The sequence below is a fragment of the Anser brachyrhynchus genome (assembly GCF_964034855.1).
Source record: "Anser brachyrhynchus genome assembly, chromosome: 5".
In the NCBI taxonomy this organism is placed as follows: Eukaryota; Metazoa; Chordata; class Aves; order Anseriformes; family Anatidae; genus Anser; species Anser brachyrhynchus.
The window spans coordinates 35,096,048-35,121,559 of NC_137699.1; the positions used below are offsets into that span (position 1 = coordinate 35,096,048).

The 25,512-nt window shown below is 50.6% G+C and overlaps 1 protein-coding gene across 3 annotated transcripts in view; it reads left to right on the forward strand.

Moving 5' to 3' along the window:
• Positions 1–17,592: 17,592 nt before the first annotated feature.
• Positions 17,593–25,512, forward strand: part of CCDC9B (coiled-coil domain containing 9B) — a 50,440-nt gene continuing 42,520 nt past the window's right edge. Inside the window, exons 1-5 of one of the 3 annotated variants that reach the window (XM_080593769.1) lie at positions 17,593–17,947; positions 22,766–22,879; positions 23,770–23,874; positions 24,596–24,658; positions 25,055–25,219. In XM_080593769.1, the coding sequence (XP_080449895.1) occupies positions 17,936–17,947; positions 22,766–22,879; positions 23,770–23,874; positions 24,596–24,658; positions 25,055–25,219 (459 nt within the window). In that variant the 5' untranslated portion in view covers positions 17,593–17,935. The remainder of the gene's footprint in view (positions 17,948–22,765; positions 22,880–23,769; positions 23,875–24,595; positions 24,659–25,054; positions 25,220–25,512) is intronic. The other 2 variants (XM_080593771.1, XM_080593770.1) reach the window with 2 other exon arrangements.

Below are 25,512 nucleotides of genomic sequence, written 5' to 3' on the forward strand. Positions count from 1 at the left end.
CCCTGCGCCATGGGCAGATCTTCCCAGAGAGCTCACAGAGCCTCAGGGTGGCTGCTCCGTCTGCAGCCTCCCTCATTGCGATGGCCACGGTGTTATTTGTGCCAGGAATGGCCTAAGCCTTTCCCATAGCCATGCATATGGCCAGGGGAGTGGCAGCGACCTCCCGTGTGACCCTGCATGAGGCCATGATGATGACTATGACCTTCTCCTTTCTCATGGCCGTGGCCCTCACGGGGGCGGTGACCTTCTTTCTCATGAGGACGGCACCCTTTTTGCTTCACGTGCTACAAAAAAGCCAAAGCAAAAAGGGAGAGTATTAGACCGAAGGGTATCCTATAATTCCCACTAATCCTCTAGCTGCTTGGAATAAGCCCTTCCTGCCTTAATGACTTAAATGCCTGAGACAGTTTAACGAACAAAAAGCTTTTCCTAATGCTTGTGTGCTGACTGTCCTACCTGTAGGCTCACGCCTCTCTGAACCCAGCAGGAGACAGTTTCCATGGACAGGCTTCAGGCAGCACCGGCGTCCTGGCGTGACAATCCCTGCTGGGCTGGGCTGTGGGGTGCTGCCTACGGCGAGGGGAGCAGCCTGCTCTGCTCAGCCTGAGCCACAGAAATGCTGCTTGCCCGGTAGGATCGGAGCCGCCGAGCACCTAGTGCTCGTGTTGCATTATGTGGCCCGGCAGGAAATACCGAAACCTGGTATCTGCTGTAAAGATGGGTTGGGATTAACGCGATGGCAAGGACATGGGTGCCGTTTCCTTTTCTTTCTTCCCGATGCTAAATAATAATACTTACAACAGTAAGGATAATAATAAAGCCACGGGAGCTGAAAGGTGGGTGGGAAGAGGCTGAACTGCAAACCTCCCACCGCTTCTGACAGACAGTCGCATCCCACAGCTTATAGTTTGGCTCAGCCCGATGTGTGAACTCCTTGTCTGTGAAGCGGGGGCGATAACACTTCCTCACTCCCACGGTTTGGCAGGATTCCTCTGTGGCTTGCGAGGTATTCGACGTGGATTTTTTTTTTTTTTGCAATTGCCCTTACACGGGGACTACAGCAGGGCTCGTGCCACCAGGTCGCTGCTAACCACGGTGCGAGGTGTCAGTGGGGCTGCCCGCCTGCCTCTCGGGGCTGTTTTCACAGGGCTGGGGCTGGAGTGGTGGCTTGGCACGTCGCATGCTGGCTTTTTTTCACTCTTCGGCAGTGCGGGAGCTGGCTCCTTGCCATGGCAACCCACATCCAAGACCTGCCGGCATCAGGAGGGTCCAGCTGGTCCCCAGTGTGCCCCAGCGCGAAGGGAGGTGGAGGCAGGTGAGCGAGAGGGACAGAGAGAGAAGTGGCCAAAAAACAAACCAAACAAACAAACAAACAAGCAAAAGCTAGAAAAAAAAAGAGAAATACAGAAAAAAAAAAAAAAGGTGGGGTCAGGAATATTAAAAAAGCAGACAGACAGTAATGGATATGTGTGGAAAAGAGAAAATCTGATGAGCAGAGATCAAGGGGGAAGGAGAAGGAAAATATACGACAGGTGAATGGGATAAAGATGCACCAGGGGTGATGCAAGAGGTGGCTGAGGCAGGTTTACAGAGCTGCTGTGCTGCAAAAAAAACCCTGTCATCCAAGACAGCAATTTTCTGCTGCTGCCCCTGAGAAACTTAGGGGATCCATCAACTACTCCTCATTTCACGAAGAGCATCCAAGAGCAGCAAGCCTGCTGTCTCTGGGCTTGAGCTCCCCAAACAAAATTGGTATTTGTTGCAAATGAAGACAGATTTCTTACCTCTCCTGATTGACCTTTGAAAGAGATGAGAGAAATAACTTTGCATTTAAGCTTTGATACATATCTTACTTGAAGCTTTTTTTTTTTTGTAGCTTATTGCTTTTCCTACCCCCTTGCTCACCGTCCACTTGCATTTCTTTGACAAATAGAAAGCAAAGCATTGCCCCTCCAGCTCTCCTTTGTAGGACAGAATCTGAGTCAGAAGTGAACACTGCATTTCACTTGCTGCGTGTGATAAATTCCCACAGTTTGGACATTCTCCTACCTCTCCTGCTAAAGTCAGCAAGAAGGCTCCCTTTATCCTTAGGAGTACAAGCTGAGCATAACCTTAGAGAATTCTAAGAAGGCAGAAGAAGGCTTTACTTTGATGGGCTGGAGATGTGACCGAGAGCATTTCCAAATGGATTCCTGTCACAGTTCAGTGTGCATCATTTCACAGCATCCTATCTTAGCACAATTCATTTCCCTTCCCTGTAAATCAGCGTTTCCACAAGCAGAATTTAGCTCGGTTCGTGATGTCCTGACCCCCTTAGCAGAGCTCAGCATTTCGCACGCCGGGTGCTGTTGGCTCAGCGAGGCCCACGCAGTGCCCCAGCACACTCGGAGCACGCTCGGACAGGCTTCATTTTGCAGTCTCCTGGCTGATTGCTGACACTTGGCATTGACTTTTGGCTCGGATCACTTCGGTTTGTCTCCACCAATGCTGTCACAAGACATCCCCCCTGTGCTCCGCACTTTCTGCTTTTGCTCCCATTCACCTTTTTACAGAGGTGAACTTGCAACTTGCTGTTGAGTCTTTTGGCATGTTTCTCGCCCTTGTTTCCCTAGGAGATGCTTTGGGGTTTGGCCCCTTTGGAAACATGGGCCAGGCTATTTTGTGGTTCTAAACTAACTATTTGTTATAGGGTTGAAGAGCCTGCATTGCCTAGCATCCCTGGAATGGCACAGTGAGCCAAGATGATACATGCCCAGCATGCCTGGAGCTACACGTGCTCTGCTTCCCATGCCTGACAGTCGTTTTCAGACCCTATCATTTAGACATTTATCTTCCTCAGAATAGGACAAAAAGAAAATTCCAGCATTGTGAGTGGTCTGGGGAAGAAAGTCAGTTGTTGGGCAAAACCTGAGAGCATCTCAATAACAGCCGAAGGGTCCCTTACCTGAATGCATAATGGGTTGTTTTGGGGGTCACAGGCAAAGGAAAACAGCTGTCAAAGGGAATGACAAAGGAAGCTGCTTTTATCGCAGTTGAAGACATCTCTTTCTCAGCCCCCGGTGTTACATATGTACGTGACTAACACCAAATGCGCTCTGCCAAGGCAGCTGCTGTATGCAAAGCAGCTCCTGTTCTCAAAAACATCGCCGAGCACGAGCACATGGTTGGACTTTAAGACCAGAGAGCAGCGATGGTCATCTCCTCCCTGTACAACACAGACTGCTGTGTTTACATCAGCTGCTATGTCAGAAAACCTGGGAGCTGCTGCAGCACCCATCAGACGCAAAAACTGTTGCACAGCAAGCAGTGCTTTCTGCGTACCCAATCCTCTTTGAGCCCTGGGGTTTTCAAATGGCCATTTCTTCGGTTAGGTGGATTCCCAGAGCACCTGGGGAAGAAAAATGAGGTGGAAATATTACCTGCGCGCCTGTACTTTTTCCAGCTAGGGTAAATCCTCAGGGCTTTTCTGCCCTGACTGCAGCGATCCACAACCAGCAGCAGGATTGTGTACGCAGCACGTGGCTGTCCCCCAGCTGAGCCATTCCCACCAGCCGGCGCAGCCATGTTGCACAGCAATGCTCCAAAACAAGCCCTTGCCTTTCTGGCCAGACATCCACGTTCTGCTGCCTCCCTCTCTGCTGTGTGTCTGGCTTTGTGAGCAGCCAGTGCCAGCACAGAGAAAGAAACAGCAAGTCCTGCAGTCCTTCTGGCAACCGATGCGAGCAGGCTGCTGCAAATACGGCTACATTCATACCATGCCATCCCCATCCAAGGAGGAGGCTGGCACGGAGCAGGAGCTTCACCTAGACCTTTGCCTGGACCTGCTGATGGGAGTGAGCAGCTGTGGTGGCTGAAATTCTGGAAGCCAGGAGTCCCTTTCCTCAAAATCTGCCTGGCTCTTTTCCCTGCACTGCAGCAGCAGAGAAACTGCTTGTGCCCATCGACCAGAAGCTGTTGTTGTCCCCACTGCCTGGTGCCATCTAAAACATATCCACTCTGTGGCCTCTCTGTGCTTGGCTGGTTTGAAACTGGTAGAGCAGATCTCTGTGCTCTGGTAGGGTAGGCTTATGCTGATCCTGAGAACATTTCATGCCCTCAAGGAAAAAATCCAACAGTGAACAGGGAGGCTGAGAAGATGGGACCCCAAAACTCTTTTAGGGACATAACTGATATCCATAAGCCCATTCCTTCAAGCTGAGACCTTCTTGCCTACCAAACATTCATACAGAGGAATATTTTCTTCCACAGTGACTTGTCAGCAGGATGGAGACAGGGTGGTCTGGATCAGTCCCTTTGCATGAGGATCCATCCCTCTCACTGCAGTGCTACCCTGGGTCCCAGGAAAACCACATTCAAACCCGACTGCTTGCAATGATGACCCCACCACAATGTTGAGGACAGTGCTTTTTCCAGCAAAATCACTCATATTATGACATTTGTGAGCATTTCTGCACAGAGGAGCCCTTGGAGTCACCGTGGTCATGCCAAGGCCGGAGATTACAGTGCAGCCTGTGGCTGCTCTGTGGCTGCACACGCTGCTCCGGTTTGCAGCAGGCTGCTGGTTTCCAAGCAATGTGAAACATCTTCGAGATCTGCAGCCAGCTACATTCGAACTCTGGCCTGCTACCGTGCTCACTGTAGCAATAAAATAGCAAGGGTATTTTCACTCCTCAAAGCCAGTGACTGTGTGCCAGTCCCCTCCCATGCTGGAAGATTTCCATGGGTACAGCAGCAGCAGTCCTGGGCTCTTTTGCTTCATAAACCCCTTGTTACCTCAGCCTGTGAAATTGCTTCCTTAACTAGAGTGCAGGTTCACAGGGCTGCTGGTGCTGTGTTAGCAAACCAAGCCCCGTTCACCTTCACTGTACAGAGCTTATTTTACAGGTGAATGTAGAGGCCCGCTTTCTGCAACTTCAGGAGGGCTTAAATTAGATATAGAAATGTGCTTTAGTCACGGTTTGATTGCCAAGACCTGAGTCTTGGACCCATCTATCCAAACAGCCGCTTGCTTCTAGGCTGACACACCAAAAATGTCAGCTCTGGGTGCCTGAAGAGAAAGGCCTGGACACACGTTCGGTTTCCTGTACAGAACTGGTCTGATTTGCTGTGCCGGCAGCACGGCACGGGTAGTGCTGTTGCACCCCAAGGACACACAGCTCTGCACGCATCCACACTCACTGGAGCCTGTCTTTTTCCTGCTTGTGACTCCATTTACATGAGTCAGATGAAGTGGTCTGTGACTGCATTTTTCTGGCTTGGAGTTGCACTGAGGCTGCGAATTCTTGGAAATATAACTATCGAAAAACAAAATTTGGTGCCTGTTTTCTTCGGCTCCTCACACCCCCACACAAGCTCACCCACCCTTCACGAAGAAAGCTTTAAAAACTTACCTGAGCAAGCAGAGGGCTAAGCTGTGAAGTACAGGGGCTGCAGCTATGTGTGCTTTTCTATATCTGTACAGCTCAGGGTGTGATTGGCAAGCCTGATCTCAACCAGGGGCCGTGACTGATGTGATTGAGAAGAAGAAAAGAGCCGGATCAAGGGCAAACACAGCCCTAATCTAAATCACCACACAGTCATGCAGCCACTTCTCCATCATGTGGACGTGGAATCTCATGCAAATCCCAACAGGGCAAGGACAGCAGAGAGGAGAGCTAAAGCGTGCTGGAGGCAGAAACCAGTGGGTGCTATGGAGTATTGCTGTTTGTTTTAAAAGCGATTTGTATTCAAAGTCATTTGCTGACCACCTGCATTAGGTTTACATGTCATGGTTTTGGTAGTGGGGGGCTGCAGGGGTGGCCTCTTTGAGAAGACCCCAGACCCTGCCCCATGTTAGATAAGGGCCAGTTCTAGCTGGCTCCAAAGGAACTTGCCGCTGCCCAGAGCTGAGCCAGTAAGCCATGTTGGTTGCACCTCTGTGAGAGCAGATTTAAGAAAGAGAGAAAAACAACAACAACAACAACAACAACAACAACAAAAACAACTCTTGTGCCACATCAGCTGGGAGAACAAGAGGTGAGAAGCAGCCCTGCAGCCCCCAAGGCGAGTGCAGCAGGAGGTCAGGAGGTGCTCCAGGCATGTAGCAGCACTCCTCCTGCGACCTGTGGAGAGGCCCCTGGTGGAGCAGGCTGTCCCCCTGCAGCCCATGGGTCCCACATGGAGCAGATCTCCACGCTGCAGCCCATGGAGGAGCCCCCGGTGGAGCAGGTGGATGTGGCCTGGAGGAGGCTGCGGCCCATGGAGAGCCCCCGCAGGAGCAGGCCCCGGGCCGGAGCTGCAGCCCGTGGAGAGGAGCCCACGCAGGAGCAGGGGGTCTGGGGGGAGCTGCCGCCCGTGGGGGACCCGAGCTGGAGCAGTTTGCTCCTGACAGATGGACCCCCTGGTACGGAGCCATGTGGGAGCAGTTCCTGAGGAGCTGCTGCCTGTGGGCATCCCGTGGGAGGGACCCACGTGGAGCAGGGGCAGAGAGTGACCGTGAAGGAGCGGCGGAGATGAAGCATCAGGGACTGACCGCAGCCCCCATTCCCCATTCCTCTGTGCTGCTCGGGGGAGGACATAGAAGAGAGTGAATGGGGGAAGGTGTTTTTAGTTTGAATTTCTCACGGCTCTAGCTTGTTAGTAATAGGTAATAAATTTCATTAATCTCCCTATGCTGAGTCCGTTTTGCCCGTGATGCTAACTGTTGAATGATCTCCCTGCCATTATCTCAACCCCTGACCCCTTCCATTCTAGTTTCTCCCCCTTTCCCTTTGAGGAAGGAGAGTGAGAGAGCAGTTGTGGTGGAGCTCAGCTGCCCAGCTGGGTAAAACCACCACACCACTCTGTCCTGATGGGCTTGGAGGATCTGTCACCTTCCAAAATTTGTACAAAGTTATCTGTGCCAAGAGGAAGCATCCTCTGCAAAATGTGTATCAATCAGCAGAAGGTGCAAGATTTCAAAGGGACTGAGGAATCAGGCTCACGGGGCAATTCGAACAGCCAGTTATTATTTCTGTCCATCACACATGCCCAGGATGTGTGCTGGAGCATGGCCCAGGGAAGCACAGGGCAGAGAGGTCCAGGCAGGGCCCTTCTCTGCTTCTCAGGGTGACCACAAGGTTCCTGCAGTGCTGGAAACCTTTGAGTGGCTGTTGACACAATACCATGGGCTGAGAAGGTACCAGGCATACGGCGGTGGTGTTTCTGGGCACAAACACAGTGCAAACTGAAGGAAATCAGAGATGTGATGAGTTTGATGAAGGGGCAGGAGGCCCATGGAGACCTAATTCAGCATTGTCTTGGCAGGGAAAATCTCACTGTAAAAATATTGTACCATTTTCTGCAGTGCTTTGTGCTGGCACCGAATCCACATTTGCTCTGAAGCAGCCCATATGTTCTCACCATTTCCCAGCGTGACTGACAGTGAGCCAGTTCCCCCAGGGCATCCTGAGATATCCGAGACTGCTTTAGTCTTTGCGGGTAAATACTGTCCTTAGGAGGATTTGGTACACAAGTTCTCAGCTGGGGAAGGCCAGAGAAGATGCTGGGACATCAACTTTTGTCTTGACTAACTGTCTCTGCTATAACACCCTCTTTAGCTTCAAAACGGTTTGAAAATGATGACTGACTTTTAGTGGAACTGAGGATCTTGCAGACAGCCTTCACAGCATGGTCCTGCAGGATGCAGCCAAATACCTGTACAAAATCCAGCACTTCAAAACCAGCCGTCCCCTTCCCAGGCTCCTGCGATTCACATGTGAGCCCTACATTTCAAGCCTCATTCTGCAAAAAACACAAAACCCAAGTGTCTCACGGCACATTAAAGTCTAGCACTGAGATACCTGTGTCTCCGGAGTGTCAGTGGCTGCTTTTAGGTTTCTGTGTGCTTACTGAGGTGGTAAGAGAAGGAAAGGAGATCTGGCCTTGAGAATGCAATGAATTGGGGAAACTCCCTTGTCAACCCTAAGAATGAAAAAAGGTGTGGGGCCATTTATCTGGAAGGGGTTGAGACCTCAGGAAAGCCCTGGCACAGTGTCAGTCACCCTCTCTACATCCTGTGCACAACCCAGAAATGGGAGTTTTGCCCTGTTGCTGTCAGTCCTGATTTGCAGCACATATACGGTCTGCTAAGTGTGGAAAGGATGCTGAGTGCAATATGTGACCCATATTGCTAAGACAGCCTTTGGTTCTCTCAGCTCCAAGAGAAAAGCAGCAAGCTAGATGCAGACTCCCTAGAGACCACGAAGGAGAATATGAGGAACTTATGGGGTTTTTGAAATAACTCCAGCAGAACCAAAAGACCTGAACTCTCAAGTGAGAGTTGCACACCTCTTGGTAAGAAGATGTGGGAGGAAGCAGGACATGGCTAAGACTCACTCTCCCACCATCCATCCTGACAGAGAAGGGAGCAAGTCACAATTTTTTCTGCTGTATCTGTTGCATCTCTGCACACCTTGCTTTTCTCATATCATATTTGCTCCTGGCTTGATGAAGGTAAATTGTTGTTTAAAGGGAAGTATCACAGGTCGGTGGGCCTCAGACATTAAATTTTCTTTTCAAAAGGACGGATTGATAATAAATATAGCAAGGGGAACACCGTGAGGCACCATTTGCTGACAATACCTTGGGCCTCTAAGCTGTGCAGTGACACAGCTTTGTGCAAAAGGGGGATTTTGATTGATGCTGAGTAACACCCAGGTGAGAGACGAGCACATTTTTCTGTCTGTGGAACTGGACGCTATGATTTGAAAACACAGAAAGAGGGACAGCTCCAAGATTTCAGAATACTGATTTTTTGAAGCAGGAGATTGACTGGAGTCAGCTGGTCACATGAAAAAAGTCTGTTTTCCTGAGCTGACATTTCTGGAATTGGTAAAAATAGAAATCTTATTTTAAAAAAAAATCTCCAACTACCTGTAGTATTGTTAGAGACTTAAGCTTCCTGCTTTGCCTACAGCCCTTCTGCATCAGCAGATGAAAGTGCATTCAAAATATCTCCACAAAGCCACGTCTGAAGCCAGCAGCATGCTTTTCCCCAACACACACATCTCTGGCATCTCCCTCCTGACCTGGAGGCCCCTTCTGCCCAGAGCTCCCTGCTTCATTAGCAGTGTTGTTCACAAGAGGTAACAAGCACTGCCAGTTCCCGTGGTTTTGTGGCTGATACGACTCGTGTTATCACCGCTCGGCAAACACAGAGGAGGTATCAGTTACCAGGAGACTCTCAGCCTTGCTAATCTAATTTTTCAATAAGGAAAGTTTGGCTGAGAGCTCCAGGGAGTATTTAACTGTCTGCCCTCCTGTTCCATCTCTGTAAAGGGGAGACCATATTGCTCTTTCTGTTGTGGCAAGGCGTATTTAAGGGGTTCCTGCTCTCCCCTTCCTCATTTGGGTTTGTTAAGGCAGTGCTAACAGATTTATGAGCAAGAGAAATTCTCAGCCTGTATGACTCTGTCCATGCCAAGAAAAAGAAATCAGATGAATCAGCAAATCAGAGTGGTATTGACTAGGAAGTTTTAACATGGGAAGGGCTTTTTATTTCATTTTTTATCTTGGTGAATCTAAGCTTTGTTGCAATGCCTGCAAAATATGAATATTTCAGTCTTGCCAAGGATGTGCTTAAATTCCACCAATAAGTGATTTTATGCTGTGAGTCTGTAGTAAAAGCCCTTTTCTCTCTGATGTTTGACAACCACAATGCCTTCAGCCCAAAAGCAGTGGCACCTCCTTTAGCTTCCGTGGGCACCCCTTATCACCCTATGGTCAAAGACTCACCAGCTGCCCCAACATGGCAGCATTGAGCAAGAAACTTGGCTTTTTCCTCTTGCTTTAAAGCCTTTGTGCTGCTCTCACATGTAACCCTTACTTTGTGCATCATCCCAGCCATCTAACCCCACTGCTTGGTGATGGCGTAGGAGATTCATCCCTTCCAGCTCCACCTCCCTTCTCAGCATTGCTGGACTTGAAGGGCTAAAGCTGAACCTTCAGTTGCTGCCTCAGCTCAGATCATGGCCTGGAGATCGCAGCAAGCTGAGTTATTTGCTCTTTACCTCTACTGGGCCAGCTTCTTGGCGGGCTTCACCATTCTGGTCCTCCAACCCAAACCCTAGCTGTAACCCCAAGCCTTCACAATCCCCGTACAAATTGCTGGTGAACACTCCCTCTTCAGTTTGCCTTTTTGCTCTAAGAACCCCATGGACCTTGCTGTAACCCCTTATAAATCACTCTCTTTGGTCCTTGTGGCCAATGCACAACCCTAACATTACCTTTGTGCCATGGTTAATGCTGGGCCAGTGAGCACTGGAAGCCTTGAATCTCCATGTAGAGGACTGAACCCTTCACTCAGAATGACTGTTCTGGGGTAAAAGTTTGGGTTTTGTCAGGTTAGTTAGGAAAGAAGAGAGACGAGTTGTCTAGGTGTGGGCAGATGATGGGGTTGGTGAGTCTCTTCTGTCTGGCTCTGGGACTATGGGGGGCCGTGCTGCCTCCTGCACAGACTCCTGGGGTGGTTTCCTAGCAGGATGGTTTCCCTAAAACCCGTTTGGTGGCTCTGGCAGGTTTCTGGACTGCTGTGAAGGTGACGATCAAAGCTGCAGCTGGGATTAGTACCAGGTATAATGAAGGACAGAAGAGCTACTCTGAGACACATCCCTAATCCTGGCAGTTTAAGGTAGCACCAGTGAGACTTTCCTCTCTGCCAGAAGGATCTCATCCTGCCTACACAGGGCTGGCACATCCCAACAAAGGATGGATCCGTCCCGTCCTCATGGGGCTGAGCTGTCAGCCCTGTTCCCGATCATTGCTGTAAATGTTGATCAGAGCTGAGCCACGCTAACTTTCCTCCCATAAGCTACTTAGTGCTGCTGGCACCAGTAATTTCCTTAGCCCTCTGAGCCTTCATTGGTATAACATGGACAGTAGCCAACATCAGCCCAGACCCATCGTGTGCCCAGGGCCATCACAACCAGGGAATTAACCATGATCCCAGCCTTCATCCTGCGTTCAGCTGTGAATTTGCCCCTTTTGTCTTCACAGTAACAGCCCTAACCCTACTCAGACCACAGGTAGTGGCTTTATGGCTGGATCTAACATGATTCCAGCTAGTCTGGCTCCTGCATGGTCCCCTGTGATGGGAAGGAAGCTCAAGCTAGCAGACCTGGCTGTAAACTGCTGATCCCTGCCCGTGCCAGTCTCTTCCCCACAGGACCAGTAGGATTCAGCAAGAACCAAACTCTTCTGTCCAGATGGCACCAGTGCCAGGGATTCAAGGTCATCCAGGGAACCACCAGTTGACATTTGGAGAGGAAATTGGCCAAAATTAACAAATTCCTTTTCAAGAGACTGAAGAAAATGCAATATTCCAGGAAGAAAGGAAATGGGTCTTTTTCCTTTTTACAAACCCAATTCTAAGCCCCCTTATTTTAGCCCACCCTAATCCTGAGTGCTTGGGCTGTGATGTGTCCCCAGCCCTGCTCCATCACGCTGTAGGGACAGTGTCAGAAGGACCACCAGAATGGCCAGGCTCCCAAACAAGGTCCTCCTCGCTCACCCAGGGGCCAGAAATGGATGTCCAGAGAAAAGTAAGTACATGGCAAGCACATATGATGGTTCCCCAAGTATTTTGCAGGGAGTTCTCTGAGTGCGATATGATGTGCCCAGTTAGGAAACCTCCACAGAACTGTGTTCCAAATATCTGTGTGGTCTCCTTTTGGACCTGGGAAAACCTTCTGCCTCCATGTGTCCCTCAGCAAGGTGTTCCACAGATATGAAAAAAAGCTTTGGTGGTTTTGAATTTGGCTCCTGCTACCTTCATCTGATGGATGGATCTGATGGATGGATGGATTGTCTTTAATGGATACAAACAGTGAGAGGGGCAGTTGGGGGACATCACGGGTTCAGGCAAGCCATACTTCACTGCCGTAGCCATGGTCAGTGTGGTTCCCAGGTCCAGAGAGGGAACAGAGAAAGCCCTCGTCCCAGAAGTACACTGTTCCAAGTGAAGGTCTCAGAAGGCTCCCTCAGGTACTCACTTCTTTGCAAAGCAAGTCACACATACAGGCACTAGAGATGGAAAGGCTGGAGGGTAGGAACAAAAAAGCATCTACTAAAAATGGCAGGAATCAGCTTTTTTTTTTTTTTTTTTTTTTTTTCAGAAAGAAAGCCAAGGCTGAGACCCTCAGCTTGTGCAAGGGGAGAATCAAGGCCAATATGGTTCAAATTCTGACCATAGCTGGGAAAAGGACCAACGTCTCCAGCTGGGTTTTAATTTGCCCTCTTGGATCACGATTTCCATCCTTCTGCAGCATGGGTTATTTGCATTTTTCAGAGTTTTGTGACACTTGAGTGTGGTACTTGGCCAGCCAGACATAGAACAGCAAGTGTCTGCAAGTGCTTCATGTACCTCCACCCTTTCTCTCCACCCTAGGATTAATTATTGTTGAACTGGTCCTTTAATATTTAATTGTCACCTTGGCTCCCCTTTTCATCTCCTCCCTTCACAGGCGTCTCTGTGCCTCTTTCAGGTTGGTCCTTGCACTTTCTCTGGGCTCGTTCTCCAAATCAGCTCCACACCTTAATCCTGCGCAAGAAAAGTCCATCTCTCTGCTGAGCCCAGCCTGAACCTATGCAGCATCAGTGTGATGTGACGCCACTGGAGTCCACGAAGAGTCTTCAGTCCAGTTTAGACCCCGGAATTAAGGTTGGTCTCTAGAGTTTGCTTTTGAGTTCTGCTGGCAAAGAGAAGTGAAATGGTTTGTTAGGTTTTAATTGAGCTTGGATGGGATGGGAGCAGAATTTGCAATTTCTTTCTTGCTGCATTAGATTGGAAGTGGGTCCTGTTGCTGCTGTTGTAGCCCCAAAGTCCTGTCTCAAATAAGTCGGAGGTTTTATAGCTCACAAGGTGCACGCGACCATGTCAAGCTGGCTCTTGGCTTGCTCATTTGCACCTTGTGCACCACAAGCTACAGGCCATTGGGTTGACCATGCCCTCCTCCTAGATCCTGGCTGAAGCCATGTGCAGAAATGGGGAACCACCCTTGGCCCCTGCTGATGACAGCTTTCACCCTGGGCGAGCCAGTCGCTGTCTGCAACTCTCCATGCCTTCCCCGTGGACTGCATTTTCATAAAAGATGAAAAGAACCTGCTTGACTGGCTGTCCTGGCCACTTTCCACACCTTGGCACCCTTCCCAAGGCTCGACTGTGTGTCCTACATCTGGAGGCTGGGGTAGTGAATGGGGTCAGCAAACCTGCTTTTGGCCCTGCTGTACATGTCTGGAAGTGGGAAGAGGGCAGATCCTCTTGGTCTTTGTTCAGCTTACAACTACTTCAGAGGCCCTACAGCAGAACGACAGGTTTTTCAGGAGCGGAAAATGTCAAGTGGGGTTGTGAGATCGTGAGTTATTCAAGGTGGCATTAAACACGGGTAGGCACAAATCTTACCCACAGGATGTGTGGCAACAACCTGTAGGCTGGGACGATGTGCAGGGAGGGAAAAAAGAGGGGACAAACTCATCCTCCAACGGGTACACAGTTGCTTTGCACATTTTGACAGGTTTCTGTGGTATGACTGCTTTGGCTATGTGAAAACTGCTCTTATATCCTTTAACTAGCTTCGGTAGTTTTCGGTTTCATTGCATATTGATGTATTTCAAAATGAATGTCCCGGCAGTCCTTTGATCCCTGTGAGTCTCTCCAACTAAAGCCCGTTTAAAGTTTCTGGCTCGTCCCTCCTCCCGGTCTAGGGAATATGCTGACCTTTCTTCTGTCTGGCTTGAGGAAACGCCTCAAACTCCTTTTTATCCTGCAGTTGCAGCTGGCCAAAGGACCTGAGCAGGGGGGGAGGAAGGCAGGCAAAGGAGGAGTTTGCTTATTGCGGGGAAGTTTGCTCTGTGGCTGATACGGGAGATGCCTCCAGGCTGCCATCAACCTCTTCTTCGATAATCTGCATGTTCCCATGCCTCCCTGCATCCGACAGGCCCGGAGAGGGGCTGCTAGTTTTGCTGAGGAGGAGCACCTCTGAAACTGGGCCATGCAGCTTATCTGCAGTCCGATACCTGATATAAAAGCAGCCTCCCGGAGAAGCCAGGAATTAAATTCCTTCTACGGTTGGCTTTTTGGCAGCTGGCTGCCAAGCACAGCTAACTGCTTCTCCCAGCAGTTACCGAGTGCCATCTGTTGACTAAATGGTGGTCGTGCAAAAAATGGAAGAGAGCCAAGGTGAAGATGGGCGCAGTGCCCTTGGGAGAAGCATCGGCATGGGACTGAGTGGCTTTGGAGGAGTTTCACGAAGCAGAAAAGAAAAAGGAAGTAGGGTTTCAAGCCAAGGTCATTTCTACTGGTGGCAGGTCTGATAAAGGGATGCCAGGAACACTTCTTGGGGCAGTCAGGTTCAGGTTTATTGAGGAATCGGATTCTTTCCTTCAGCCTTTGTGTAAGGCAGAGAGATGGAGAAGAGACAATCAGACTTGCTGTCAAAATGTGGAGCAATACAGTCTGCAAGCTGCTGAATGCTGTCCTGGAGCAGGGTGATTGTGGGCTGCTGTCAGAGATGGTTCTTTTTGCTGAAACAGGTCAGGGAGAAACTGCAGCACACAGCTAGATAAAAGGATTATTTCACAGTCATGAGCACAAAATGGACAGGTCTTTGCTCTGATGTCCTTCATTTGCCCCGGAAAATCTCCAGCAAACTTTGCCCAGAGTGGAGACCGGGGCCTCCAATTGGGCAGCTGGAGGCCCTGCTTATGGGAGGTCAGCCAAGCCCATGTCGCACATCCATGGCAAAAATTTCCTCACGTCCTCTTGGTTCCTCCACCTTTCAGGCTTTTCTGAAAGCAAACTTCTGTCCACCACAGGGACTGCTCCCTCAGGGGGTGCCAATAGTTAGCAATAGCTGATACATCCCCCTGCCATAAAGAGGAAATCACAGAGCCGACCTGGGGTACCTGCACGGGGTACGCCCCACGGCTTCTGCGCCGAGCAGGCCTCAGAGATGGCACAAGCCAGCCTGCAGAGGACAGAGCACGATAAACAACTCAGAAACAGGCCATCCTGCTTATTAAAGGTCTTCTGGCTATTTTAGAACAATACAGGGATTACCTTGGGGGTGGTGGACAAATTCCTGTGTGAGTAATTAGGCTGTTTTCTCAAAATGTCCTTACTGTCACGCACGGATGTAACATGCACGCGCTGTCTGAAGTACTCAGTCAAGTTGATACGTGCTGGGAAATAGCTGCCACCAACTTCCTGAGAGAGCAGTACTGATGTGCTTCAGCCACCAAGGTGAAGGTGCTCATGTGAACAGGTTTCAGAGTGTCCTGAGATCCTGCAGGACCACCGAAATGTCTCATACCCAGCACATCCCTCTCACTGGAACGGCAGATGGGGACCAGCTCTGGCTCCTCTCCTTCCCAAGTGGCAGACCTCTGGGTTTCAGTGCTCCCCAGAGCTGGAGTGGTGGTCCTGGAAGATCACCCCTATCCCGAGGTAGGCACAGATCCCATGGGAAGGCAGCACTGTTCCCAGCTATGACACCCACTTAAGAGCAGAGTTTTTGACAGTTCAGAGAAAGCCCTCAAGGTGAGGGCAGCTCTGGTGTTACTGCAGCCCTTCCTGGCCATGACACCATGTATAAGCAAACATATGTGCATGCATATAACCCCACAAATATCAGCATATTTATAAGGTCCTGCTTTCTATCCTGTGAGAGTACCAAGAGCACCAACAGGTCCCCAAACCAGCCTGTTCTGCCCCACTGCTGAAGCTGCAGATGCTGCTCCCTTGATTGGCCCCTTTTGCCCTTGGGTTTCTGTGTCCACAGCATTAAAACATCTTCTCATCTGTCTCAGATGATGATGCAGAAGTAGATGTCTTTCATTTATGCCACTCAGACAGGGTGAAGGACAGCTGAGAAACATCAGCTGTCTGTGTTGAGGGCAGTGGACGCTGCCCTGGAGGAAACTGCAACTCGCCAGAGTCATTAGCAAAGGCAAGGGTATTTTGGGACACTCCATGCCTGCTCGTCACTGGAAGAGCTTGGCTGCACTGTCGATGACAGCAGGGACCCGGGATGACATGGCCGTGAAATCTGTAGGAACTGCTTGTGAGCACTTAGCTCAAGCTTTGACAGCTTGGGCATGAAGAGCACTGTTAGCTAATGAGATCCAGGGGTAGCACAAAAGACCCCACTGCGCGTGACATTTACCCTGCACTGTGCATACAACCTGGCTTCAGTATCTGGGATAATCAAGTGGGTCTTTGTGTTAATCTGGAGCTGGTTGTTGGTGTGTGCAGATTCCTCGAGCTCAGAAACATGTCCACCGTACCTGCAGGATATGGCACTGGCACTGGAAAAAAGTGTTTCCATGAGCATTGCCTCTCTGAGTCAGCCCAGCAGCATCTTCCAGGGCTGATCCTGTCCCTCTGGCCCCCAGCCCAACTAAAAATGGGCTCTGTCCTCATAAGGGACTACTCCCCTGGAAACCCAAGGCAGCAGCATCCTTCCAGCTCCCTCTGGCTCAGGTGGGTTCCCAGGGCGAGGAAGGGCTTTGCATGGCTCCACACCTGCACAGGCTTCTCCATCACAAACCTCTTGCTGGGCACTTGGGCTCTAGCAAGGCTCTTGTGTCTTTCTCCCAAGTTTCCATCCACAGGAGAGTCTTCATTTCCTTCCTCAAGCCTGAATCCAGAGGCACTGCCAGGGAAATGGCTTCAATTTCCTTTCATCATTGGAGAAGCTACTAATTAATATGGGTCAGTCTTTCCCTCTAAGCACTTTAGCTAAGCCATGCTTTCCCCTCCTTTAGTAGCCCTGATCTCCAGTAGTTAGAGTTAAGTGCAGAGGAGGGGCCGGGTTCAAAGTTCTTCAAAGTCTTTTGAAAGTTTCCCTTTAACCATGCTGGATCTGGGGTTGAGCTTTCTGGATTTTGTGAGGGGTTGACCTGCTCAAAAGCATTAGAGGGGATAGGTACCTGCAGCAGAGGAACTCCTTTTTTAACGCTACGACATGAAGACAGAGCAGGACTCTCATTAAGTTTGGGGTGGGGGACAGTCCTTGGGCAACAAAATATCCCCCTGTGTGCTTCCAGCTCCTGTTCACCTCTTGGAAGGTCTGGGTCTCTCTGGAGGGTGAAGGAAAAGGCACCTGCCTGCGATGAGGGCGGGCATAGCACACAGGATAGGGCATAGTGCAGAGATGAGGGCTTGAGTGCGGCAACCCAAGACAGAGCAGATAAACGCTGCCTGTTTCAGAAAGCCCCTCTGTGACTCTTATGGGGTCCTTTTGGCAGGTTTCAGTGGGGGCTTACCGAGGGACCTTCTCCCTTAACTGTGCTTTTTGCCACTCACAGTGTCAAGCTGACAGCATACAGCCCACAGCACCACTTCTCCCCCCTCCCTGAACGAAAGACACCTTTTTAACACAGGGAAATAATTCCCAGAGAATAATGAAAATAAAGAGAAAAAGGCAAGTCTGGCACTTGTTTTCCCATGAAGGCTCATGCACATACTCGCACTGACAAGACATTCAGGACCCCAGATATTTTCACAATTCCCTGCCAGGCGTGCAGCTAGCCATGCATAACAAATAACACGACCCCATGAATGGCCACGAAGCGAAGTCAAGCTGTTTGCCTGATCCATTTTTCATTGTTCGCTAGCTTTCTCCACTTTGAACGAGGGCTTGTGGCATCAGGAAGTTAAAAGGAGCCAGGAGGGGGGAAAAGGGGGAGTGTTTCTTTTAAAAAGAGAGTGAGATCGGAGAGGAGGACACAGGCACTCAAAACCCTGTCTGCGCTTGGTATATTAGGCAGCCAGTGCTCTTGGCTGGGAGCCCAGGCGAGGCTTTTGTAATCAAAACATGATCTTGTATGCTGTGCAACCAGTGCTGAGAAAGGCCGTCTGATGGCTCTCCTCTTTTAGCTCTGCGCTGGAATCCGCCGGGCTTTGCTGCCGACGTCCGACATGCACCGAGCTGTGAGTGCCTTTGGGGTCCCGGGGGGGCGCGGGGCAGCGGGGGCTCTCGCCTAAAAAGACCACAAAACGACTTGCGCTCAGGGTGGCCTTTTGGTGCTTGTGGCTTTGTTGTTTTTTTTTTTTATTATTATTATTATTATTATTTTTAATTTTTTTAATTCCTTGCCTACAGAGTGTAAATGAACCCTGCTGCGTCATGGGGGGGAGGGTGCTGGGGGGGGGCGGATTTTGGGTGCCGGGGCTCGCATGTCGCAGGTTGCGGGCTGGCTCAGGACAATGTGCTCCCGGGTGGGTGGGAGACTGGAACAGAGAGCACCCAGCCGGGGAGGGCTGGATGTTGCCCATCCCGGCAAGGGTTTCAGCCGCAGCTGTCAAGGCAGAGAATATCTCTTAAAAAGAGCGGATGCGTTTGCTCGTGCAGAAGAGCGTTAGCTCGAGCCCCCGCTCCTCTCTTCCCGTCCCTCCCCCCAACCTCCTGTCCCTCGCTCTTTCCCACCCGTGCTGCCTCCGAGGGCTCTCACTGGAGAGGCAGATGGTCGGAGAGGTATGCAGGAAAACGCTGCATGCAGACACAGCCCCGAGCGAGACACCCCTCAGCCCCTGATGAGCTGCACCGCGTGTGTGTGTGCCACTGGGGCGCAGGGGCACGGCAGAGCGAGATGTCGGCGTGTAATCGAAGCGCGAAGGTGCTTGCTCCCCATTTCTCCTTCTGCGACATTTTATTTGGGATAGAAGCAGGCCTCCCCTTCTGCAGCTCTGCCTCGCTATCGAGGAGGAACCGGGCTCGGCTGCTTTCTGATTCAAAGCCATCGCACGGTTGTTCTGCCAAAGCCATTTATAACTCGCCCATCGCCGTGACATACGGGCACCTTGCTTCCCCGGAAGAGCTTTATTCTGGGAAGGACGCAGTGTGGTCACTTCTCATCCTGAGCACCAGCTTCAGCAGGGGCTGGGGTGGCAGCTTCGTTCCCGCGGCGAGAGGCGGACACGTCTCCCCGGCCGTCGGCCGGCTCGGCGCGGTGGCTGGCCAGCAAACGCTGACTTGGCTGCCTTGCACAATGGGTGAGCCCCTGCAAGCCGCTGCGTGGGCTCGAAACACTGCTCGGCGCCTCTGCGCCCCGTGGGATGCTTGGTGGCCCCGGGGGCTGCGAGGAAGGGGCATCCGCGGCTCCCCAGCACTCGCTGAAACATCACGCAGAAGTACCCAAATGGCTTCATTAGTAATGTGGAGGTGAAGTGATGAATACCAGCGAAACTTTCCTTTGAGTGATTTGTTTCCAGCTGGAAATAGAAAGACCCCCTTCCCCCCGCAGTAGCTGTGTGGCAATGCAAAATGCTGACAAACATGCAGGGAGGCAGAACGGCCTGGCAGGACTTCTCCATCTTTTGCCTGCTAACAGAGAAGAGCCCAAATACAGTCTTTGCAGGAGTTTCTGAATTCTGCCCGAGCAGGCGGCTCCGTCGGTCTTTGTTCAAAGCGATTTGAAGATGAAAGGGGTGTGTTTGAGGGCATGCACCGCTTTGATCCCACCCTCAAGCAGCCAACACCCCAGCACCCAGCAAACGCCAAACCTGCCAATTTAGAGCTCACAGAATAGCTTCTGTTCAGGTAAACACTGAATTCAGCTTTAATCAGGCTTGCAAAATGGCCACCAAAGTGTATCCACCCACGTATACAATCTACTCACCCATCACATACCTGGATGATGGATGGTGATGGAAAAGCTCGTTTCATTCTCTGTAGACCTTGACAAAACCCCATTGTCCACCAGAAGAACATGGGGGAGTGGTTTAAACATCCCAATTGTTCCACCTGAACGTGAATGTGTTCCTGTGTCCTGGCAAAACCGCCCTTGAAGATGTGCTTGTGCAAACTGGTTTTCCTGCCTTTATCCTCTCTGGTCTCCGACAACATCCACATCCAGCCCACCTCCTGCTCTGTGACGGTATCATGCTGTCGACCTTTAGTCTCTCCCTCCAAAGAACATTATGTGGGGAGATTTCTGCCCCTCCATCGCCCTGTTCTTCTGCCCCCTCTTCATCGCCCTGCAACGATGGTCCAGATCAAACACAGGTCTGCTTGATCAGAGCTGAAATGTCATTAGCTCTGTTTTTTTGTTTTGTTTTGTTTTGTTTTTTTCATGTAGAACCCTTGAAAGGAATACCTTGCATTGCAGGGATGTGCAGTGATTCAGCAGCTGGATCCCTTCCTTTGAAAGCGAATGTTGGCCATGTACAACAGCAGATGATTTGCAGCCCTGGTTCCCAGGAGCCCCGTGACACTGTTGGAAAAGCAGCGATGCTAACCCCTGGCTGAATTCCCATGTGCTACCTACAGTTATTTTCCACATTAGCATGGCCCAGGTTCTGCACCAATACAGGACAAAACCACAGCACAAACACTACCAAAGGGCTGGTGGATCAGACGTGCCCCTCTTCTTACTTCTGTCCATCTCCTGGGTAGCCAAAAACTTTGTAACATTAAGACAGTAATTCCTCCAGCTCATCCAAAATCCTGCTCTCTCAAATGGGCAGGATATTCCTGTGCATTTCCCATCCCGGTAAAATGCTAATAACTCCACTGTAAGAGACACAAAAAATCAAGGGTCAGGTTCACAGCGCCTAAATCCAGCCTCGTTTGATGTACGGGCACACTGCAAGCACAGCTTCGGAGGCTGGAGCCCTGTAAGTCTCTGGATGAGGTGCACAAACTTAGCTGGGAACATGGAGCAGAGTCAAAGGCTTTCCCTCCCCTGGGCTACAGCTTTGTGGTTTTACTCTTTCCTCTCAAGCCTCGTGCTTCTCACTGTGTGTTTGCTCAGTTTAAGAAAAACTTTGTTTGACAGCACCTTCTCCGGATACCCACCGCTCCACTTTTTCCTCTGGTGACCTAATTAGGACCAGGCAAAAGGCAGGAATGCAGGAGAAACACTCCCTTCCCAGGAAAAGGGCCTTATGAGCCCGCTGGCTATGGCTCGAGGCTGGACCCCGGGCACGACGGCTGTCAGACCCAGATCCCGTGTCCCCAGCTGCCGTGGCTAGACCCTGACGTATCCTTCCCCGAAGGAGGTCACACCTGCTATGTCATGATTAATGAAGGAAAAACCCCTCCGGCCTGTGCAGAAGCTCTTCCCAGGCTTCGCTGCTCTGGCTTTCACCAGTGGGGCTGACAGGATTACTAGGGAGGACGTTTTTGTCGTGGCTGCAGGTAGAGTTAAAAAAAAAAAAGTATATATGTAATTCACCTGCAAAATGGCACTCAAATGCTACGGAGCAAGCCGTGGAGGATGCTTTGGGGATTTTGCCCTTGGGATGGGCACAGCCGGGAGCTGTCGGGCCTGGGAGAAGGGAGGGCAGCAGAAATGCTTGCAGTGATGAGGTCCTGTGAAAATGAGGAAACTGATGATTGTCCTAAAGGTCTTGTTATTTTTGTGAGGAATTAGGAAGCCAACAGGGACGGCGAGGGCTTTGGCAAAAAGCATGCGTCGCTAATGCGTCATGGGGAAAAACGCTTCAGTGATTCAAGAAATTTCAATTGGTTTTCTTTGCCAATTAACCATCTATTAATGCTGGATTCTAGCTTTAAGAATAAACCAAACCAAACAGACCCTTATGAAAAAACGCCCCACTCCCCTCCCAGCACCTCTCCCCCTGTATTTTTGCTCCCCAGCCCTGGCCCTTTCAGGCAGCGCCAGGGCCCCCCCACTGGCAGCAGCCCCTCCAGGGTCCCTGCTCAGCCAGACCCCCTCTCCTCCCTCTCCAGAAGGGTCTTCTTCTTCTTTACCTCCTGCTGTGGCCTCACTTCTCCATTTTTATTAAATCTTCTTCCCCAGAGGTGCGGTGCCCACCCCTGAAGGGGGCTGCTTGGGTGAGGGGCCCAGGTGAGAGCACTGGGGCTGGGCTCGGAGGTTTCTGAGGCTGGGGTTGGAGATGAGGCCCAGCTTTCTCCCTGGGCCCCATCTTTTCTTTTTTTTTTTTCCTGGTGCAGGTGTGCTGCAGATTTGCTGCAGTGCTCCCACAGCAGATTTCCTGCACAGGACCAAACAGCAAGGAAGGCAGGCTGAGGGTAGCCCACTGGCTGGAGCTGCAAGGGCAGCAAAACAGATATCCAGTGCCTGCCCATAAACCTAGGGTTTTCTTTCCTCCCCTCGCCGGTCTCGCTTTATCTCACCCAGCTGCGTGTGAGCAGAGGAGAGGCACGCAGATGCTATGCTGATAAGGAGAGCACAAAAACACTGTTTAAAAACAAACCTGTAGTGCCTCGGAGATCTCAGCCCTGCCACCTTGCTTTTCCTGTAAACACCAGGCAGAGGCTAGACGAAATGGATCGGCTTGCTGCAGCGAGTTGATACCCATCAGCATTAATTTCCACCAGACGCTGCTGTCACTAGAATTTAGAAATCTGCTTTGCAATTCCCTGCGGTAACCAAGGTGCTGGCTGAATGCAAACGGAGGGCACTGGGTGTGCCCGGCAGCACCTGAACCAGCAGCAGGGAGAGGTCTCATTTACTAAGTGCTGTGTTAACTCTGGAGCCTACTGCCAGCCATCAAAGTGGGCCATCGCGTTTTTGCTCCGATTACCTCACTGCCAAACAGAAGTGTTAAAAAAATATATAATAAAAAAAAAAAAAAGGGTCGATTCTGTCAGGAGGAATTCAACTATTCAACTAAAAAGGTACGGTGTCCTTTTAAGCGGAGGTCTAAGGGGAGAAATGGGGGGGAAAGACCCTTCAGCTTTCCCCCCATCCAAGCAGAAGGATGAGGTTTGTGTCCTGTTGGTGCGATGACTGGGAAAAGCTTTGCTCCTTCTGTTTTCAGGATGCCACAGTGGATGATGCCGTGCTAAGGAAGAAAGAACAGAAAGATGTTGAACTTGATAAGAAAATCCTGGCTTTGCGGAAGAAGAATGAAGCGCTCATACGAAGATACCAGGTAAGTCTACTTGATTCTTATCTTCTCCACCTCTGTTTTGAGTCCTCACAGCTTGCTGCATGAACAGTCAGCAATGTAGGAACAACTTGGTTAGATAACATTATTACACAGGAAACTGTTTGGAGCAGGTGGGCCAAGCTCTGCCCTTTGCTACGGCTCCTGAAATTGGAAACCAGGCTTGCTGATGTCCCCATTCCTACATCAGCATTTCTTCTCACCCTACTTTCTTCCTCTGTCTCTATCACACCTTTCCCACCTCTTTACCTGTGCACAAAGCCTCTTGGCTTTGGAGCTGATTAACATTTGCCAGCTGGGCAGGTAGTCTTGAGTCCAGCAAACAGCTGTTGTGTCTTAGACCTGGAGCTGAAGGACTCAGTGGAGTTTTGGACTGGGTCTTGCTTAGAAGATTTATTTCCTTTGATATCAGAGGAGCCATTTTGGATCTTTTCTGGTGACAACAACAAAATGGTACCTTGCTGAAAGCTATAGGAAGGACTGAATGCTACAAGCAGTCAGGGAGAGGAGCCCTCACTCCGTGTGAAATGTTACGTACCTAACTACCATCACTTGGCTTCTAGAAGCTGCCTAGTAGATAGGCAGATCACAGCCACCTTCTCCTGGCAAGACATAATGCTCTGGCCCCAACCTGGCATGGAGACTCTTGCTTTTGTGCACAGCTCTCACTTTCTGCAGGCCTGGTGTGTCTCCCAGCCTCTCCATATGTCCCAGCCACTGTCACCCCTTCCAAGGGTACGCGGAAGGGACACAAGTTGGTCCATTCCCTTTCAGAAGTGGAGGTGGATCCATTTAGGAGAAATTCTAAACAGGAACATGGACAACCTTTGTAGAGAGACAGGTTCAGGCTGACGATAAAGACATATCTGTTTCAGGAAATAGAAGAGGACAAAAAGCGAGCTGAGCAGGAGGGAATGGCTGTTACTTCCAGGAGGCCCAAGCAAGATGGACTCACTATTACCATCACCAAAGCTCACAACGTAAGTGCTGTTTACAAGCCAGCTCTCACTCCAGCAGGACCTCCACAAGTGGCATTGCTGATGGAGACAGCCTCCACAGTAAAGCTCTTTCAGGCACGGGACATAGCTCCTAAAGGTCCCTGAAAGGATATAAAAGCTTTGCAGAGATGTGTGCCCAAACTGATGTTTGCTGATCCACGCATTTCCAGCCATGCCCAAGCACCTGTACCCAACGTTCAGAATGAACAGGCAGGAAGATGAATGAATATGTGAACAGGCACATTGGGCTCTGGATGGGTCCTGGGTATGAACATTGCTGCAGATGTGTAGGCAGGACTTGTCACCATGTGTGTGTGTCATTGGAGGTGTCAGGAATGCATCTGAGGATACTTGCAGGCTGGGCAAAGTCACGTTCTCCTTAGGCAAAGCAACTTGCAAAGCGAATAGCCCTTGGCTGCTCTGGGGCTTTGAGTCAAATGCTGCAAGTCCCAGGCATCCTTCCTGACTGCACCAAATCTGTGTCTGGCAAAGCCTGTCCTTCTCTCCTGGTAGTGTGGGAGCTGGTAAATCACCAGACCAGTCCTGCATTAACCCCCGGGGGATGTCCAAGGCTGAGCTTCAGCCTGCGCAGTCAGCGCTCCTGGGTTGTCAGATCCAGGCTAGTGCATTGCTCACTTCACCACGCCCTGGCCCTTGCTTTTCTCTGGAGGTGCGTTGTTGCACACATTTTTCTCTCATACAGGACCTGAAAGATGCAATTACCCAGACTGAACACTATGGACAAGATAGCCCAGCCCTCTCGATGGTGAGCACAACCCTCAGGAGCCATCCACTTGGCTTCCCAGGCAATCTCTATCAGGACTTAGGCTTTCCTGATCTAACTCAGAGTGCTGCAGAAAGAGAGGAGGATGACATTTGTTTCCTAAAACTCTGGCATTTTAGTCTGAAATGTCAGATTTGTAAGTGCAAAAGATTTTCTAGACCCTCTGTAATTGTGGCTTTTGCTGCTGAGCAGACAACGAGCCCCTTGTTCCGTAGGAATGTCACGGCACAGTGCCGGGCACAGAAAACTTCCTCAGGGCAAGGCTTGCCATTTCCTTAACCGGCCTGCCCTGCTCGTGGGCAGGTGTGTTTGGGGAAGGGGAACGCCCCGGTGAGCTGAGGGGCTGGGATTTGCTCATGGAAGTGCTTCATTTCCCAGGACAAAAGGGTGGTGAGCGAGAAATGGAGTCCCTGTCCTACGAGCCCTGGATTCGGCATTGGCAGTGAGGAAGAGGAGGAGGAGGAGGAGGAAGCAGATCATATGTTCACATTCAGAATGGGGAAGAGGATGCAGCTGGCTGTTACCATGGACAACAAAGCCAAGGTGAGCAGGGAAGAAGATTACAAAGGGGCTTCTGTCCTGCCACTCACTTGAGCTTTCTGCTCAGCCTGTCCTCCAGTGTCTCCTCTCTGAAGGGGATAGATCCCCTCCCATTCCTTTCCTCTCATTTTTAGATCCCTTGACACAGCCTCAGTCTACACCTCGAGTTGCCATGCGCTGTGTCTTCCTCCCCATGTGTGATTTGCTGGAATCAGCCCCCAGGCCTTGCTAAACCTCCCTGCAGCTCCTTCCATAGCCCATGCAGAGCACTTTCTGGGAGAGCAGGTGCCTTATTG